This window comes from Schistocerca gregaria, chromosome 3, assembly GCF_023897955.1.
Source record: "Schistocerca gregaria isolate iqSchGreg1 chromosome 3, iqSchGreg1.2, whole genome shotgun sequence".
In the NCBI taxonomy this organism is placed as follows: Eukaryota; Metazoa; Arthropoda; class Insecta; order Orthoptera; family Acrididae; genus Schistocerca; species Schistocerca gregaria.
Window position 1 is genome coordinate 336085953 of NC_064922.1, and position 21449 is coordinate 336107401.

General features: G+C 34.5%; 1 protein-coding gene and 1 long non-coding RNA gene across 3 annotated transcripts in view; one reads left to right on the plus strand and one right to left on the minus strand.

Annotated features, from left to right (window-relative positions):
- Positions 1–5461, minus strand: part of LOC126356238 (uncharacterized) — a 34241-nt gene extending 28780 nt beyond the window's left edge. The window contains exons 1-2 of the long non-coding RNA XR_007565616.1: positions 4742–5461; positions 4088–4172 (exon numbers count right to left, since the gene is read on the minus strand). This is a non-coding gene — a long non-coding RNA (uncharacterized LOC126356238). The remainder of the gene's footprint in view (positions 1–4087; positions 4173–4741) is intronic.
- Positions 1–21449, plus strand: part of LOC126356236 (uncharacterized protein DDB_G0284459-like) — a 399334-nt gene that overhangs the window by 345760 nt on the left and 32125 nt on the right. For both annotated transcript variants that reach the window (XM_050007061.1, XM_050007063.1), the window contains exon 17: positions 21170–21337. In XM_050007061.1, the coding sequence (XP_049863018.1) occupies positions 21170–21337 (168 nt within the window). The remainder of the gene's footprint in view (positions 1–21169; positions 21338–21449) is intronic.

Sequence of the window (21449 nt, forward strand, 5' to 3'; positions counted from 1 at the left end):
ACACATTTGTATGGCCTCTCAACAGATACCGCTCCATTATGATTGCACCTATTGTATGGCTATCTGAATCACTGAGACATGCAAGCCAGCCCACTGACAGCAAGGTCCATGACAAGGGGGGGGGGGGGGGGGGGGGGGTTACTGTTGTAGTAGCAAATGAAATTCTGAGGTACATCATCGTCATCCAGAGTCATGGTCCCAGTACAAAAATATTTGAGAGAAACGGATGTATACCACAATGGAAATACACTTATTCTTTATTCCTGTGTTCATCTGATAAGAGTGTTGAAACGACTGAGAAGATCTGCAGAAACTGAATAGACAATAAAGCAAATAGGGAATGTGGAGTATTTTAACACTTACATTTAGGTCAACAGTTTTTTTAATATCCTTCTTGAATATTGCTACAGTAACAGTGTCAATGATTGTCTCGACAATTAACTTGGACATACACATGTGCTGCAGTATGGCAGTTTATTAGATTACATTTTAGGCAAATGTAGTGGTTTCAGGTGTACCAGGCTGCTTCTCATAGTGCCAGATGGGTTTTGGAGATACCATGAAAATGAGTGTTAGAAATGCCACATGTTGTTGAGTATTTTCCAATTCTGTGTTGTGATGTAGTACATGGAAATGAGTGTTAGAAATGCTACATGTTGCTGAGTATTTTCCAATTCTGTATTGTGATGGGGTACATGGAAGAAAACTGTGATATTATACACAACATATTTGACCTACAGAAATTATTGATACCAACGCTGCTAACTACTTCAGATTTCAACTACTACTACTAATGAACTTAACAAAGGTGTCACTCAACAGAAACCATAGTGTACATAGTTGTATTTTGAGTGATGAGTAACAAACTGCACTAGCTGTTAGTAATAAACTTCTTGTGATGGATTTAAATACCATCAGCATATAGATAATAAAGATGGAGGAAAAATAAAAAGGTGTCACATGGTAGTAATGAATAGCAGATATTGCACTTGGCACAGACTCTCTGTATTAATTCTTTGCACAGCTAGTTCGAAAAAAGTCACTGTTCTACCCGTTCACTTGAAACAGAACACTGTGCTAGAGAGAATTGATTTCTATTGATAATTCTGTGACTTGTTACAAGAACAACCAGTGTCAATCTTTCATGAATTTGAATGACATTATGTAGCCAGCTAAGAATGTTACATATGTAGAACGTGTTATATGTAGAAAGACAGAACATGGCTTCTGGTAAACCAAAGCCATACCATAAACATGGAAGTATTTCATGAAACGATAACCAATGTACATTCTGATGAAGGATCTTCCGTGGTTTTCACTTCTGTAACAGCCAATGTCAATAATGAAGAAGAAAAAGCTCAAATAGAAAAATAAAAGATAGTTCATTTAAATATAGCACGTTCTAGCTATGAGCAGAAGATCAACAAAAAGAAAAGTAGGGAAAATCAAAGCATTTATTTCCTATGATTCACTTTGCATTTTTTTTTTTTACCAACATCCCTTTTAATACAGTGGGATAGCTTTGTATAAACAATCGCTGTGGACTCTCAGTTTAACAGTGTGCTCTGTAAATGACAAGCACAAACCTACACAGTGTTTTATATTGGATGAAACTATTGCTGGCTGCAGAAGAAATGAAACAGCTTTTTCTATTTGCAAGCAAGCATGATGAAGTCTTTGAGATCAGTATATTTAGTAACTCCTGCAGTTCGCAGAACAGGAATATTAATTTCACTGTCTTGCTCATGAGTATATTTCAGGAGGAAAGCACTAGTAGTAGTAAAAACATAGGATGGAAAGTCCAGGTTGGAATATCAACAATATTGTGAAAAAGAGAAATTGCTACTCACTGTAAAGATGACAAGTTGACGTGCATTCAGCCACAATGAAAAAAACTGTTACACATTGAGCTTTTAGCCCCAAACTCTAGTGGTAGTAAGTTGAATGTTATTAATCTTAAGTTCATTGAACCTGGTCACTTACAAATGGAGGCTGACTCCATTCACACAGTTTTGAAAAACAAAAAAGAATACAACTGCTGAAAGGGACACACCTAGCACTAATTTGATCATATTAAGTCCTAGGAAACCACCGAAAAATTTTGTTTAACTTGAGTGGAAAGATTTTCTTAGTTTCACTGTACTCCTTCATTGATGTTACGTTAATAGATAAGGAAAGGTCGTGGGAGAGTCAGTTCCTTGGGTAAAGATAAAAGATTGCAATATAGGCCCTAATTCACATGAAAACAGATACTATAAATTTTCCTTCAGTCCGCAAAAGGTGTTCAAGATATTAAATCTAAGAAAAAGAGACAAACATCTGATGAATCATGACTTGCACCCCATTCACATGATATCATTAAAACTATATGCAGAAAAATGAAAGACATACAGTTGTTAACAACCTTTATGTATTGACAGGAAAGGAAATTGTAACAGAATGTGTTACCAAACTGCTTGAGAGACTGTGTACAACCCAGATGAAATTGGTGATGACTAAAATTACTGCATGAAAATTGCTTTTTATTTGAGTTTCAGAGAGTTCTTACATCTTCTCTACTATGGACTGATACACAGTGCTGATTTTTTGTGGAAAAAGCCTTCAAATACTGTAACATATAGCATTAACTACTGTTGTTTCTCTTCATATCATTGTAAACATAATAAGAATGAAATGTATAACATGCACAAATTTTAATTATACAAGTAGTATATTACTGTATTGCCCCAAACATCAAAAGCAAACATATTTTGCAGGCACTGAAATTAATTCAATACAGAAACAGAAATTGTAAAATGATTTAACTAAACCAAGTGCTAGGGAACTTTTGTACAGTGTAAGTAATACAATTTACAGTGATATTTATTAGTACCAAATATGAAACTGCAGAATAAGGTATTACCAGTGTTAATGGCATAGAAGCTTCTCTCCAAAATTTCAGTGCTTGTTTCCTACATATTAGATGGCATTAAACCACATATTATGGGCATTACTGTTAGGTGAAAAGCAGTTCCTTTGTGCATGTGGGTTGGTGAAGTGGGAGGGGGGGGGGGGTGGGGGAGGGGTGGAGGATGAGCTACTGATGACTTAGCTTCTGTATTTATTTATTTGATACCTCATGCAAAGCTTTTTCGTGACTTGTGCAGATATACTACCAAAGTCAAGATCTGTCTAATATAAACATAAAAGTTATGATGAGTTTACATCCATGAGCCTAAACACTCTTATAAATTGTTAAGTGAAAAGGCTATTAATTCATAAATATACTCAACTTCATGATGAATAATAAGGAAAGAGTGTTGAGGGTACAGGCTGTTAAATTGATGGGGTTACTAGGAGTTGGATATAATAATGTTAAGAATACAAAGAGACTACACAGTGTGCTGTACGTGCTGATTGTAGGCAGAAGATTAAAAAAATATCTGACACAGAATGCCAAAATAAATTACAGTATCCAATTAGCTACACAACTAAAACTGTAAGAGGGTTCTCAACTGCAAACAGTGTCAAAGGAACTCATCCTATACAAAAAAATGTTTATGTTTGAAATGAGAATACAGAACACTTCATTGAAAATTATTCCATCAACCTAATTGTCTTACAATAAACTGATGTATCCTTCACAAGAAGCTGGGTTTGTATACTTACTGAATCAGTTCTCATAATTTCAGCAGGATGACCTTTCATGTTTATGAGGTGAATATGAATAGAACAATCCTCACAATGATGACAAAAGTTTTTTGTGTTACCAGTTTTAACATAACTTGGATCCTTTTCATGTGTTCACCTATCCCTAACTGTCTTATTACTACCTTTATTTGTTCAACTATTATTGTTAATAGCCTGCACCTTTCTTTTCTTTTGCTCTGGCTGATATTTTCCTTGCAAATACAATGTTCCTTCTCATCCTCTTATCACCCTGCCAATGTATTTCCTCATTTGATTAAAAACTTCATCACAATCTTCAGCTTTTTAACTCTTATGTTTATTTACAACTTGTTACAATATGGTCTTATGGTTATAATAACAGTCCTATGAGACGTTCATCTACAGTGAAGTTTGACTTTGTAATAGGATATTATTTTACCACATTATAAAAGAATTGCTGTATGGTGTAGTGGTGTCTAAGCTGGAATTATTACTTCCTTGTTGAACTCAAACTGTACAGGAACCTAAAAGGAGTAAATGAACAATGTGTTGGACAGTAAGCATACCAAGAAGACAATTAAAAAATCATGTTTTATGAGAATGACGCGAATAAATATTACAGTAATAAATTACTGTTATAAAAATTACAGTCATAGAAACAGTTGTCACTGAAAAGAAGGAAATTAAATTTTTAAGACAACAAATATAAAACTGCAATGATAACAAATAATTAATATTAATAATAGTAATAATAATTCAAAATATGGGAATACATTGAAGGAGAAGAAGGAAATAGTGAAATGGAACTAACATTCGAATATTGATGGCTACTTTCTGTTGCATTTTAATATAGATATGTATTGCTTTATTCATAATATTGAGATTTAATGTTGGTTTCATATTATAAGCATAATCAACAGATTATCTTCCAGTGAACTAATATTCATTCACTGTTGTAAATTTCTCTTAACATCGGTATTCTCAGGCTTTCCAATTGATCAGTCATATCTTGTCTTTTGCATTTGTAGTGTAAGCTTGATTATGAATCTAATTTTTAATTAACATTTGTCAAAGTAATAGTAGTAACACAAACCTGATATTTCTGTCAAATGATATGAAAATCAGAATGTGTTCTAAACACACACAGACATGTAGTCACTTTTTAACATTGATGATGATAACCTGTAGAATATTTCACTATCCTTGTTCAGATACAGAAGCTTGGTGCACTGCAAGAATCTCCCTCCCTGCCCATCTGAGTTGGTGTGTTTTTTGTGGCCTGTTGCTCCTGTTTCTGTAGTCCCCTCTGCCTGCATCTGACCTTTTTTTCTGTCTCATACCCCACCACAGTAGCAGCCCAGACTGTAGCAGAGCATCTGGCAGTTAGCTGTCTCTGCACTACAGCTCATTAGAATTCTTGAATATTTGGTTAAAATAGCAAAACAAGACCACCTCTTTGGACATTTATCTATTACTAAATACTTAAAAATTTTGGTATAATCAGCATAATTTTAATTTCACAGAACTGATATGAGATATTTTATGGTTTTAATGCTTACTGTTTATTATAGTAATTGGAACTTTTTCTTCCTTTTGATTTATAGTGGTATGCAACCACTGTTTACCTAAGGCATATGACTGTTTAGATTATGTTGTCAGTATCTGTTTTGTTTCTGTAGCATCACTATTTTCTTTTTTAACTTGGACTAAATAAACTGAACATGAACATAATATTTCTGTTGCTTCCAGTTAATTATGTTTTCCTGTACCTGGAAGTATAAATGTAGTTGATAGTTGCTGTTAAAGTGTAGAACATGAAGGCCTTAAGTTAATTTGAAATTAATGGAAAAATATTTTTTTAAATTGATTGTTTTATCACATAATTACAGAAATCAGATTTGATTTATATTTCATGATTAAACATATCAGTCCTCATATTCTGACTCTTACCCCCCACTCCCCCCCCCCCCCCCCCCCAAAAAAAAAAAAAAATCACCCACCACCAAGCTCTCTATCTTTACAGTTAGGCATACCAATTTTAAGAAACAAGTATATGTGCTTGTTTTCTCATCTTCTGAAAAGTATAATAGGTATGACAGAAGACTGTAAAAATAAGGAAAATAGATTTTGAAGATGTGTGAAGCAGCAATAATAATGGTAAATAATGCTCTTAAATGTGTCATAGAGCTGGAATACATATTTGCTTTCCATTTCATGATGAAATAAAGAGAGAGCAGTAACTTTCTGGGCACACTGTTCCTTTTTTTCACTTCTGGCACTGCTTATGTTACAGCCCAGAAAGTTTCGTCTACAATGGTATTACATTTCACACAAGTTTTTGTTGGCTGTGAAGGTGTTTTTGTCTTCCATCTGGCTGTGTTAGCAAAGAGTTCCATCTTAGGCCAATAACAAAGACTCGTATCTTCAATGAGGTGACTTTCAAATGCAAGTAGTGCTACTCCTCTGCATAAAGATGTTTCATGTGTAAATGTGTCATTGTTTTCTCATGAAGTAGACAAAATGGATAGTAATACACTAATGTTGTGACAATAATAATTAGAAAATGTATTCTGTTATTGTTTGTATAGTTGCATCTTCTATTAGATAATTTATTTTACTAGGAATTGGTTACTGTACACAGTGAATGTTGGTTTGTAACATTAACTAAAAGTATAAAGTGTGCTTAAATTATGGAAGCTTAGTTTGTGTTGTGAAAGTGATTTCTGGGAAAAAATATGGAACTACTGCAGAAAGGTTTAGTATCTTAAAGTTCTTTGTAGAACAGGACCACTTCTGACTGGGCCTACATATTTATTAGGTTGTTTCTTTTCTAAAACACAATTATTACAACTCATACAGCATATGAAGTTGCCTGAAAGCCACAGAAAAATAATTTTTCTGGTAGTGTACTGTGTAAAACTTGTTAGAGGAAAGTATTTTATTAATTTTTCTACTTTATGTGTCTTCGTGTGAGATCTATGTCCTGAATCATTCACACTTTGGGCCTTTAATGTCTGTAGTCAAGAGTGAAGGCTGTAAGGTGAACCTTGTTGACCTCATTGATCTTTTCAATTAAGTACACTTGGCATACATAGCAAGCATGTGAGGAACTTGCAACTCGTCAGCTTCAGAGGTACAAGTCCAATGTTCTGTAACTGTAATACAACAGAAATATGTTGTAAGTCTTTTCAGATATTTAAGTTGCCACAAAAATGGCATAAAATGAAGCACTAATAGTTTTTAATTGTCTTTTGTCTCAGCATAATATTGTATCTTGTTACAGAATTTTCTTATTACACAAAGAGTTTATTTCTTGCTCACTTTATTTCTCTAAGGACACTTATGTATTTATATAATTATAATTATTTTTGCAGCATAGGTATTGGTTTTTTTGTTTTTAACACTTACTGTGGTTTTTGAACTTTACATTTAAAATTTGTTTATCTAGAATTAGTGTCCGAACTTAAATTGGTTGTATCTTGATTTATAACTATATGGACTTTACATCACTTTTCCTCTTTTGGCATAAGTAGAGTAGCCCATTTACAATTAATAGATCTTTTATTGGCCTTTTGGTCTATTACTGCTTTGTGAAATAATGATTTAAGCAAGAAATATATGAGTATACCTTGAACAATATTAGATAGCTTACAATTACTTGTGGGAATGTGTCTCCCATTGTGCGGAGCTGTCTGGCCCTGTTAGAGTGATGTAAATTACGTCCACTTGAGGAACAAGTGTATGTGGGCGTGAGCAGGGCAAATATGAGCATGTGCTTCTATGTGAGACTGGTGGGGCCCCTACTGCACAATCTGGGCTCACGCCTCTGCTCAGAGATGGCTGACGTAGCTGTTACAATGAAAAGACGTTTACTTTATCCAATCAGGAGGTTGTTATCTCGTTATGATGATGTGCTGCCACCAGAGGATTGTTCAGAATCAGGTAACTTTGATTCCCATGACTTTTTTATGTTTCTCTGTGTGAGATATGTTGTGAGTGTACAGATTGGTTATTGTTGTAATTTTGGCAAAAATGAAGTTTTATCATCATTTAAAGACAAATAAATAGGTTCCATTCTTGAACTACTTTAAGTTCAAGTTTAATACTCATAGCATGAAGATATGTATTGAAATGTCGATGCATTATTACTTTGACATAATTAAAAACTCCAAGAGTGACGCTACACTGTTTTCATAAACTGAGACCCTACTGGGTCTGTATATATTGTTTCTGAGTGAAAATATCTCGGTGCCAAGTGCTACTGCTATTTCTATTTTTTTTTTAAATTTTATAACCCATTTGGCAGCTTCTCATACAAAAAATATTGGTTATGAAATATCTTAAATCATCCCACCCAAAAGCCACTGCACATGCATATAAAATGTGCTGTGCTTAAAAATGCATATCACAACGAGAAAGTATGTGAATAATACTTGGAAACAAATCTCTACATACATTTTATAGTTTTCATTGTTCACCACATCAGCCTGGAAGATAGGTTTCTGCCAGTCTGAATAGCATGTAAACATTATAGTCTTACATGAAAGAAATCCATCTATTTTAGTTCCTTAAAGGGACTGCCTTGTTTATTAATGGACCACTGGCCTCCTGCTGAGGCAGTTGACTGGGAGGGTGGGAGAAGCTCTTGTGTCTGCTACATCTTGTGCTCCAGCAAGAGGAGCTGACTAGTTGGTCTATACATTCACTGCTACATAGAGACTTGAACTTGATGTTCACATCTGTGTTATTTTGTGTGTGATAATTTTCATGTGAAACTTTACCTACTCTTAGTAGACTAAACAGATTTGATTATATTCTACTATTTAAACATTAATTTGTTTATATTTAGCTAGTGATATTTGATTAATTGCAAAGTAAAAGATCAGAGTGCAGGTAAGTTTGAACACTTGAGGAAAATAGGTATTAAAGTTGACCTGCTTAGTAGTAATAACACAGTCACCTCGAAGGAGAAAGTACTTTGAAACACAGAAAATTAACACACAAAGAAAAGAGGAAAGAATAAGCTGAGTTGTATTTAGACAGTTTTACATCCAGAGATATGAAAAGTGAAGTTGTATCAGCAGACCAGGTAAATATTTCATCTGAAGATAAAAGTGGTTTTTCACATTCACAAGGTATGCCAGGAAGATTTGGGACACCATCTATCCGTCGTGCTATCTCACTGAGTGTTTCAGCTCGCAAAGAGAAGAGCTTCTCAGCAGCAACTATTACATATTCTCCATCTGCCCCATCACACTATCTCCGGACTTATACTAGTAAGTAATTATGGAAAAAATTGTGTCCTAAAATGAAGGAAATATTTCTGTGATTTCATTTCATAATTAATTTGTCCAGTGTTGTAGACTGAAAGAGGGTATATTGTTTCATCAGTATTTTAAATAATTTCAAAGGCAGTGTAAGGAAAATGCCCGTAATGAAACTATGACAGCTAAATGTAACCCAATATTAACAATGCACCCTACAGGATAGGAGAAGAGCATGTATCTAACATTTTCATGACTGGATTCAGGTGTAGTAATGATACCGGCAAGAATTAAGAGGCTTTTTGTTAAGGGAGATATGGTAAATAAAAAGAAAGTAATTTGATGAATAAAAAAGGTGTTTCATAGTGTTTCTAGAGCTGTTATGTTGCTTATTCATTTCTGTTTTGTTTGTTTTTCCTTTCTCTTCTAAACATTTTTCTAACCATCTTTTATTCAGTTCTGGAAGTTCAGTGCTGCAAGTTTGATGAGTTTATCTGTAACTATGAACCATCTTGATTGGTTTCATCATATCAGTTAGGTTTAATGAGCATCTTTAGTTAATTGTTTCCATATTTTGTGCCTGTAGTTGCTAATATAACTTATAAAGGGAAATATCTCTTTCTGTATGCAATAAACAAAAATTAAAAGTTACTTTGGGCAGATTATAGTCATTTATGTCTTATTTGTTATTGGTACTAGTACTAGTACTAGTACTATTGTTATTCAAAATTTATGTGAGTTATTATTTTTACTTCTTTTCTTATTGCAAGAAGATCTATAGAGATATTAGCCTGAAAATGTGATAGTTCTCCAATCTCTATATAATTGAAAAAATAGAGAAATGTGATAAGAATATATGTGACTGAGATACATGTGTCATTAGCAATTCAATTTTCTGCACTCATAATTATGCTGTATGTTGATTCCACATTAACAAAAGAGTGTAGCTATGCTGTCATCATTATGATTTCTTGTGTTACTATCTTAATTTTGGTGTCCATTTCAACACAGAATACAGAATGTTTGCATTATTTGTAAAAATGAAATAGTCTTGCAATGAAAGCACTATGGTTCTTCAACAAGACACAGTCCTATTGACAGTTGCTTGAAATTTACATTTTCTTAACTGAGCTCACCTTACACAACAACTTATTAGGAGGAATACAGTTTAAAATAGAATCAAATCCATGTTGTTGTAATTTGGTTATTTTCATGGACACAAAATATATCCTGATATAAAAATCCAAATAGGAGCCAGAAGTGTGTCCTAGAAGTCATGATGAATTTGTCATTGATCCTTTGACCAGTTGAGTTGTTAAGTCACTTGGAGCCATAGATATCCATATACAAAATTTACCATCAAAGCAGATATTCGTAGAAACTCATCTGATGTTTTCTATTTCCATTCTTTCTCATGTGGTCTAATATTAGGAATTGCTTGTCTTTTCTTTTCCAAATTGTTCTGCATCTTCTAATAAAACAACACATAAAACAAAACCAGAGTTTCGTTTTATTACTTCATTTTAACTTTACCCAGCACACCATTTTTATAAGGGCAATAGTTGTGAATTTCCATATAAGTTAGAAAAATAGTTAGGCTTCATTCTTTACTGCTCTTTAAATTTTCTCCCATTATACAAAATGTCATTTATGACTAGCAGAAAAACGGGTTGCCCTTCTTAAAGGAGGTGTTGAATTGCATACAGGAACAATGAAAAAGGTTAAAATGTTTAAGCCTTCAGATAAAATTCTTCCTCCAAAGTAGAAAACTCACACACATCTGAGCTGGACCCCCAGCACCAGGAGGCAGTGGACACGTGTGTGGGAACTGTGCAGTCTTTTCCACTGTTAACTGTTGTGTCTCAATTCCTCCTCTGTTTGGTGAATAGCAATCTTTCCTTTATGTTGTTTGATGTTGCTCATTTTGAAGCAGACTTCTCAGTGAGATGTTATTCTTCTGATACTGCAGTAAGATTGATCTGGAAGGTATATAGACTCAGAATTATTTGTTCATATAGTAGTATGAGGGAAAATCAAACTATAAATTCACTATAGTAATGGAAATTCCATGATAAAAATGAGGAAAAACAGTTACTTACCTGCAAGTAATTGATGAGTGGCACATGTGACACCCATTAAACTGCTCAGGAAAAAAAAGTGTGTCTGTGTAGTAAGAGCAAGGAGACCTTCAAGTTTCCATTTTAGGTGTAATCCTATTTTTCTGTTTTATTTTGTGTAAATGATGTACCTTTAAATGTAATTTCCCAATGAATTATGTTTGCAAATGATTCCTATGTACTCTCTGAGTGATACCATGGAATGAATTCTCCACTGTACTTAAACAGCTTAAAACAGTGGTTTGATTTATACAGGTTAAAATTAAACGTGGCAGAGACACAACTAATACAGTTGAAAACTAAACAATGAAAATAAAATAACTTTCAGATTACCTGTAAAAATGAGGATCTTAAGGATGCAAAGTACATCAAAATTGTGGAAATATTTCTAGATAAACATATTATCATTGACCTCACATATAAACTTCTTGGCAAACTCATTAAACAGTCTTGCATTCACAATGACATTACTATCCTATGCAAGTGAGAGAGGCACTAGAAAATTGTTTTTCATTGCTACTTTGAGGCTGTTTTAAGGACTAATCTTTTGGAGGAATGGAAATAATGCAAATACAATGTTGTTGTTGTTGTCTTCAGTCCTGAGACTGGTTTGATGCAGCTCTCCGTGCTACTCTACCCTGTGCAAGCTTCTTCATCTCCCAGTACATACTGCAACCTACATCCTTCTGAATCTGCTTAGTGTATTCATCTCTTGGTCTCCCTCTACGATTTTTACCCCCCACACTGCCCTCCAATGCTAAAATTGTGATCCCTTGATGCCTCAGAACATGTCCTACCAACCGGTCCCTTCTTCTTGACAAGTTGTGCCACAAACTCCTCTTCTCCCCAATTCTATTCAATACTTCCTCATTAGTTATGTGATCTACCCATCTAATCTTCAGCATTCTTCTGTAGCACCACATTTCGAAAGCTTCTATTCTCTTCTTGTCCAAACTATTTATCGTCCATATTTCACTTCCATACATGGCTACACTCCATACAAATATTTTCAGAAATGACTTCCTCACACTTAAATCTATACTCGATGTCGGCATATTTCTCTTCTTCAGAAACGCTTTCCTTGCCATTGCCAGTCTACATTTTATATCCTCTCTACTTCGACCATCATCAGTTATTTTGCTCCCCAAATAGCAAAACTCCTTTACTACTTTAAGTGTCTCATTTCCTAATCTAATTCCCTCAGCATCACCTGACTTAATTCGACTACATTCCATTATCCTCATTTTGCTTTTGTTGATGTTCATATTATATCCTTCTTTCAAGACACTGTCCATTTCGTTCAACTGCTCTTCCAAGTCCTTTGCTGTCTCTGACAGAATTACAGTGTCATCGGCGAACCTCAATGTTTTTATTTCTTCTCCATGGACTTTAATACCTACTCTGAATTTTTCTTTTGTTTCCTTTACTACTTGCTCAATATACAGATTGAATAACATCGGGAACAGGCTACAACCCTGTCTCACTCCCTTCCCAACCGCTGCTTCCCTTTCATGCCCCTTGACTCTTATAAGTGCTATCTGGTTTCTATACAAATTGTAAATAGCCTTTCGCTCCCTGTATTTTACCCCTGCCACCTTCAGAATTTGAAAGAGAGTATTCCAGTCAACATTGCCAAAAGCTTTCTCTAAGTCTACAAATGCTACAAATGTAGGTTTGCCTTTTCTTAATCTATTTTCTAAGATAAGTCGTAGGGTCAGTATTGCCTCATGTGTTCCAACATTTCTGCAGAATTCAAACTGATCTTCCCCGAGGTTGGCTTCTACCAGTTTTTCCATTCGCCTGTAAAGAATTTGCGTTAGTATTTTGCAGCTGATTAAACTGATAGTTCGGTAATTTTCACATCTGTCAACACCTACTTTCTTTGGGATTGGAATTATTATATTCTCCTTGAAGTCTGAGGGTATTTCGCCTGTCTCATACATCTTGCTCACCAGGTGGTAGAGTTTTGTCAGGACTGGCTCTCCCAAGGCCGTCAGTAGTTCCAATGGAATGTTGTCTACTCCGGGGGCCTTGCTCTGTCAAACTCTTCACACGGTATTGTATCTCCCATTTCATCTTCATCTACATTCTCTTCCATTTCCATAATATTGTCCTCAAGTACATCACCCTTGAATAGGCCCTCTATATACTCCTTCCACGTTTCTGCTTTCCCTTCTTTGCATAGAACTGGGTTTCTGTCTGAGCTCTTGATATTCATACAAGTGGCTTTGTTTTCTTCAAAGGTCTCTTTAATTTTCCTGTAGGCAGTATTTATCTTACCCCTAGTGAGATAAGGCTCTACATCCTTACATTTGTCCTCTAGCCATCCCTGCTTAGCCATTTTGCACTTCCTGTCGATCTCATTTTTGAGACGTTTGTATTCCCTTTTGCCTGCTTCATTTACTGCATTTTTATATTTTCTCCTTTCATCAATTAAATTCAATATTTCTTCTGTTACCCAAGGATTTCTACTAGCCCTCATCTTTTTACCTACTTGATCCTTTACTGCCTTCACTACTTCATTCCTCAGAGGTACCCATTCTTCTTCTACTGTATTTCCTTCCCCCGTTCCTGTCAATTGTTCGCTTATGCTCTCCCTGAAACTCTGTATAACCTCTGGTTTAGTCAGTTTATCCAGGTCCCATCTCCTTAAATTCCCACCTTTTTGCAGTTTCTTTAGTTTTAATCTACAGTTCATAACCAATAGATTGTGGTCAGAGTCGACATCTGCCCCTGGAAATGTCTGCAAATCACTGTTATTAATACAAAATACTATTATTGGCAATATATATCATATTGAACCTAGGCATTTGTGCTGATCGCTATTTGGAAATCTAAATATTTTATCTATTCTGCATATTTATGTCTTTGAACTGTATATCTTTATGCATAAATATTCAGAATTATTTATGGAAAACCACTTTCAACATTAATATTATCCTAGAAACAAAGAAAAATTCATATTCCTCCTCTCACAGGTAAAAACTCTGTTCCCAGAATACCTTGGTATATTGTTATGAAAATTTATATTAATTAAAAAAAAGCTCTCACATTGGGGAACTAGGTTTGCTAAAAAGAAAATTATCTCTACATGTTTATTCTGCAAATAACTGTGAAGAGCATTGTAGAGGGCACTTCCCAATGGGACAGGTGCTAGGGCTTCTTTCCATTTTATTACTATATGGAACATGGGAACAGTAATTGCATAAATACCTCTGTGCATGCTGTAATAAGTCTGCTGTTTGATTCACAATTCCTTTGGAGGCAATATGTAGGGAATTGTACTACAATCTTAAATGTCTCACCTGAAGATGGTTCTTGAAACTTTTTAAGTAGACTTTCATGGGATAATTTGCATCTATCTTTAGGCATCTGCCAGTTCAATTTTTCCAGTATCTCCATGATGTTCTCTCATGGTTCAAACAAACCTGAGACCATTTGTTCTGTCCTTTTTTGAATGCCCTCAGTATTCGTTGGTAGTCTTATCTCATTCTGGTCCCACTCACTGGAGCAGTATTCTGGGATGGTTGTACAAATCTTCTGTAAGCGATCTCCTTAGTAGACTGACTGAATTTTCTTAGTGTCCTTCCAATGAACTGAAGTCTGCCACTTACTTTACCTATGACTGAACCTGCGTGATCATTCCATTTTATATACATACAAGTTGTTACACCCAGCTGCAAGTATGAACAGACTAATTATGTTTGTCTCTCACTGATATTGTAGTCATAGGCAACTGCATTTTTTGTTTTGTGAGGTCCACAGTTTTATATTTTTGAGCATTTGAAACAAGTTTCCAGTCTTGGCATCACTCTGAACTATTATAACAACTGACTGAATATTGGTGCAGATTTTTGCAGGCAGAATTTCATTATAGATAACTGCATCATCCGCAAAAAGTCTGAGGTTACTGTTAACGTTATCAACCAGGTTGTTAGTATGTGGCACGTACAGCAATGGTCCCACCACAACCCTGGGGAACATGTGAAGTTACTCCTACATCTGTCGATGATTCTCTATCCAAGACAACAAGATAAATTTTCTCTACCAAGAAATCCTCATTCAGTCACAAATTTTGCTTGATATCCCATAATATCATTTTTTTAATAATAAGTGTAGGTGTGATCCTGACAAGAGAACATTCCAAAGTGTCAGTAAAGTATGCTGGTGAAACTTTATGGGTGTGTGTCCTCAGGTATGATGTTCTAAATGGTTCTTTCACACTGAGCGGTGCAGGAATCTAACAATAATACAGATATATTCCCTCACAGGGAAAGAAAACATCTTCCAAATATTTTTCATGAAACATCTGGTAATCACAAAGCGCTTGATGGCACAGGTACAGCCAAGGAATTTATACAGCTTTCAGTGGGCTTTGTGAGAAGACTTTCAAATCTAGTTCTGTTGAATGATTATGATTTCAATCTCCACTTGAAAAACAATACGATCATGCTGCAGTCACTAGTACATGATCAATCCTCTTTGTAAAGGCATACCAGTTTACTGAAAGATGCCTGATACAAGTCAGGATATTTAGAGGATCAGCAATGACAATTTGAAATCCTGCTAAATTTTGTTTGTCATTGTCTTCTGTGTCATGTATATTATGTAAAGAAATTTTGTTCATTTTATGTGCAAGGTGCAAAAAGGTCATGTTTTAAACATTTCCTTACATATTATCTGTATTGTAACTATTTTTTAACATAATAATGAGTTTTAATCAACAAAATATACATATGTGAAACGATAAACTAAAAAACAGAAAAAGCTGTGAATGTAAGACATAAAACAACAATTTAAAACATTAAACAAATATAATTAAAATAAGTAATGAGAATAATAATGAATGTTTAGATATTTTAATTAGATATGTTGAAAATACTCTCACAGTGCATTGTGTACAGCTTATTTTCCTTCAAGTCTGAGCTGCTGGAGATGGTGGTCACATGTGTGTGATGTGTATACTCGCTTGTGTAATTGAATGAGTGTGTGTTTCCTTTTTAGATGAAGGCTGTGGCCTAAAGCTTTTTAGTTGTGCTGTCTGCAACTTACTGTGTCATCTCTACAGTAAGTAAGCAATCTATCTCTTCCTTATATTGCTAATATTCAACCTAGAGTCTCTATTGTTTGATTTTATTTTAATTTCCAAAAATGGTTTTTCATAAACCAGCTTTATTACACAGGGATGTGTGTAGCTTGAAAGCTTCTTTAATTTATGTTGTAACAAAAGTTTTCATTTTTCAAATGAATTAATGGTGGTGCGGTATTTTGCAAAATTTCAAATTATTACAAATGTTGGCTATACAGTTTTCAAGAACATTAATTACATATCAACTTTTATATGAAAAACATTTTTCATATATCGTCATTTTGAAGATATTGCCTCTAAATCTGAAATGCCAAATTTCTTTTCAGGGTGTGTTTTATCCCTTAAAAGTGAAATTAGGCAAAAAAATACATATTGCACTATTTTGTCCCCTCTGCACATATGCCAAGTTTCATCAAGATTGTTTATTAACTCTGAAGAATGTTCCCTTGTGAGTCAAATCCTTGTCAGTAGTCAACAAATCCTGTCTCTTCATGACTACCTAGATCCAAGGCTTTCAGGATGGTATGTGAGGAAAGTGTAAATTGGGTTTCACATGATCATTGTTTTTGGAATCGTGCTGGTTGATATGAAAGAAGTCATTTTTTGAGATACCTCATTACATTTGAGCTCAGAATGTGCTCCAAGACAGACATCAAGGATACTGGATGATAATTTTATGGATCATAACTGCTCACATTCTTGTAGACAGATGTTCTCTCTGCTTCCTTCTCACTACTGGGCACAGTTTTTTGTTTGTGGATCTACAGTATGTTATGGTTGAAAGACTGGCTAACTTAGCAGTAAATTTTTCGTAGGATCTGACAGGAATCCGCCAGACCTGGGAGCTTTGTTTAGGTTTATAATAGCATTTGTTTCTCAGTACTGGTAACACTAATATCTATTTTACTCATTTATTCAGTGGTGTGACAATTAAATTGGGTCAATACTCCTTTATTTTGCTTTGTAAAAGAACATTTAAAAACAGAGTTCAGTATTTCTGCCTTTACTTTGCTAACCTCAGTTTCAGTTCCTATGTCATTCACTAGTGTCTGGACACTAACATGGATGCCACTAACAGCCTTTAAGCATGACCAGAATTTCCTTGGGGATTTTTGAGAGATATTTTGATAATATTCTGTTGTGGTAGTTGTTGAAGGCTTACCACATTGCCCACTTGACTGCCAAACATGTTTCATTCAACATCTCTCTTATCTATAGCTTTTTGCTTTGTTTCGCACCTACTACATATTAGTCTAAGTTGCTTTAGAAATTTATTATGGTTAGTGTATACCATTTAGGGTCCCTCCCATTATGAACTGTTCTACTAGTTACATATCTATCCAGTGCCATATCAACTATTCTTTTAATATTGAGCCATGGTCTTCTACATGCTCCTGTCAACAGCTAAATGTTTCAAATTTTTCAATGAGTTATGGCACTACACCTTCTTTATCTAGTTTGCTAAACTTATAAACCTTTCTACATTGTTTAGCTATTCTTCATCCTTTAGTAATCATTGTTGCTACAACTGCCTCATGGTCACTGATAACACTTCCAGTGTGGACATTCTCAAAGGGGTCAGATCTGTTTGTTGCCACTGTATCCAGTATATCTCCATCATAAATGTGATTCTGTTCTAGATGATTTTCAGAGAAGACACTTAGTATTGTTCCACAAGTGTCTTGCCCATCACTTACAGATCTGTAAATATCCCAAGTGATTGTTGGGTGATTAACATCTCCTCCAGTACTAATGGTGTCCTTGCAGGAAATTTGTGCTAACAAACTGATGTTTTCTTTAAAGTTGTCAGTTACATCTGGCATTGAGCCTGGTGGTTGATAGGAAGATCAGCTTGTAAGTCCACTCCCAAACTTGTGCAAAAATGTTGTTTTTCGGTCACAGAATCTTTAGATGATAACAATAGCCCTATCTTTGTAGAGTAGAGTAATAAAATTGTGCTCATGGTTGTAAAGTGATATTAGTTTAGTTTTCTTGCTCTGTGTATGTCTCTCAATTATGTTATTCATTTGGTGAGTCTCGTTTACATTATATCAATGATTTATATGTGTACATAATGTGATAAAAGATAACTGATTCTGATTCTCTCTCAGCTGCACTCCAATTGTAGTACTGATTTTTTTAACATATTGTTGTTCTATATTGTTTGCTTTATTCCACTATTAGTGATGCTCTTCATGATTTTTTTCCTAATTTGTGGGAACTAGTGCATACATGTAACTTCAGTAACAATAAGTTGTCGACGCACACTGCAAAAGCATGTTCATTATAGCTGCATCTGTTTGGTAATGTATATTTTTCACTCATCCCAATTCCCCGAGGATTACCCATCACAATGAGATCTATTGAATACAAGATGTGTACAAGTGAATTCACTTGAACTAAGAATACTATACATCTAAATTCACACTCCAAAAGCCACCTTAAGGTGAGTGATGGTGGGTACTTTTAGTACCACTATAATTTCACAAGTTCCTTACTCCATATGTGAATATTGCATAGAAGGGATGACTTTCAGTAAGCCACCAAATGATCTATGTTTTTCCAGATTCCCCATCATGGTCATTTTGTGAGATGTAGGGGTTAGAGCAATGTGTTGCATGACTTTTGTAGGTAGTCTGTTCTTGGACTTTTTTTAGCAGTAAACCTCTCTGTGATGCACTACACTTCTCTTGTAGTGTTTGAGAAATATCTCCATAACACTCCTGGAGTTACTAAACATGTCTCTGATGAATCATACAACATATTTCTGGATTTTCTTTATTTCCTCTATTAATCTTACCAAATAAGGATGTCAGACTGACAACCAAGACTCAAGAATTGGGCACTGAAGATTTTTATAAGTTTCTTCCTTCATGAATGAATTATGTTTCCTTAGAATTTTTCTAATTGAGCTCAGTCCTGTATCTGGTCCTCCTAAAAATAGTTTTACATGGTTGGTCCACTTTAGGTCAATTTGGACAGTTACTCCCATATATTTTACAGTTGTTACTGTCATCACCAGTGTTATTATCTAGCAATTATTAGTCCTTTCTTGTTTTTTATGCACATTATGTATCATTTATTTAGACAGAGTGTAAAGAGCCAGTCTCGTCTGCAGATCTTCGTACATTTTGCTACAGTTTTCTGGCATATGTACTCAAAATTAACAGTATGAACTTTATTATAGGTCAACAAAATATTTAACATAGATTAACAAAATATTTAATTTAACAAATTACATGTGACGAAGAGAAAGCAGCTAAAAAATACCTCTTTGTTTGTTGGTATTTCATGGAATGCAGTAGAGCTTTCTCATTCACCTGAAATATAGTTCAGTCTTTCATCTTGCTCTTACTTTTCATTTTACGTTTTAAAATAAATGAAATGCCATAAATATCTCCATAAGCAGTGCAAGAACATGTAATAATTGCTGGAAGTGCAGTTGTTAAGACAGGACTACTCAAAATGAATAAATAAATAAAAAATAAAATAAAAAAATAAAAAAATGTAATTTTGAGTTGTTATGAGTATCAGCTTGTTGGACTATAATGCTGTTTCTAACTGAGACAGAATGGTCTTGTTGCATCTGTTGACTTTGTGACAGCTTGCATCTGAACCTTTTTTTTGTGGCAGCTGGGTTGCCTTATTACGTTTCAGGAACTGCTAAGAGTTTTTGTCTGTTACGTCAGCACTGCTTTGATAGAAGTAGTCATTGCAGAAGATGCTGTCATTGGCTAGGATGCCTCTGGCTGTGGAAGTACATGTAGCTGATAACCCTGTTTGCAAATAATATCAAATATATGACAACTGAATGTCAACATGTTCTCAAGCATTCATTTTCAGAAGCAGTCTTTAATGCCAATACTTGAACATTCAAGATGTAGTGAGTTGATAAATTCTTTATATTTTTTGATGTACATTTAGAAATCGTACTACAACGCTGACACTGCCTCTTAACGACCTGTAATTATCTAACTAATAATAGTTATTGTGCAAATTTTAACCATTTGGATGTTCTTTTTGTTTCCTTAACTACTTCATCTAACATAATACTACTTGTTTTTTCCATTGTCAAATGCAATTCTTTTTAATGGATTAAATTTCATTTCATAAAGCACCAGAGCTTAGCCATTAATTTAAAATTTTCAAATACATTTCTCAATTTTTAAATTTTATTTTTGTATGTTGAGATGGTGGTATTTATTTCTTCCACTGAAAACTCTGCAGATGAGAATAATTCTTCTGCATCTCTAAGGGGAATTATAACTACTATAGAGAGAATGTCTGCAATTGAATTTACAATGAACTGTGTGCTGCACGGTTCAGATCAACTGTGAATAAATAAGACATAAAGAATATTAGTATTAGTAGTAGCAGTACTAATAATAGTAGTTGTTGTGATGTTATTTTTTATTAGCTGGCAAATATCAAGATTTAATTTTTAAAATGAGTTTCCTGAAGAACTCTTTATATGTAATTAGGGAGAGGGGGAAGTGCAAGTTCCAATTTACACTATCTTTGGAGCCTGAATGTGCCACTTTGAAGGGATGCTAAGTATGTTGGCATAACACTTTTAAAATCGATTGTGAACACCAAAATGGTACATTTTTCAACTTTCAAAATATGATTGGAAAATGCTCTTTATTCCCTTTAATTCAAAGCTCAGTCCAACTAATAAGAATAACATATGTGCACCTATTATCAGATGAGACACAGTGACAGGGATAAATATCAGTGCATGGTTATTATAAGAGTTTCAAATATTTGTTGAAGCACCTGCATAAAAATTAACAAAATGCCAAAGTGTATTTGGAGCAAATAGTTTTAAGAAGTTGATCAGGACCCCTGTACGGCTAGGGCAATGTAGAGCATTATGAATTATTGTTAGCTGTAGCATTGATGATAAATGTGATGATATCTATGGCACTGCATTTGTGTGAAGAATACAAATCGAAATATGAATAATAGCTTCACTTTGCATTTTTTTTTTTTTTTTAATTGGTTAGAAACGTATGTGGTTCGAAAGCTAAATTTGAACTTTATGCTTTCAGAGAAAGCATCATCAGCCACCCCAGAACTGAAGAAACCTTGTAGCTTGCCACCTCCTACAACTAGGCCACCACCACCTGTGGAACAGCGTTCGTCAGCATTCCAGAGACCTTTGCCTCCCACACCTGAGGGAAAGAAATTTCAGCTACCCAGTCCTGACAAAAGTCACAGTGAGTTATTGTGTTGGTGCTATTATATCATAGTCACATATTTTAATTAAACTTATTTTTTTTTCATTCTTTGAAAGAGAATAAGATTGTTCATATGCCATTTTTATCTCGG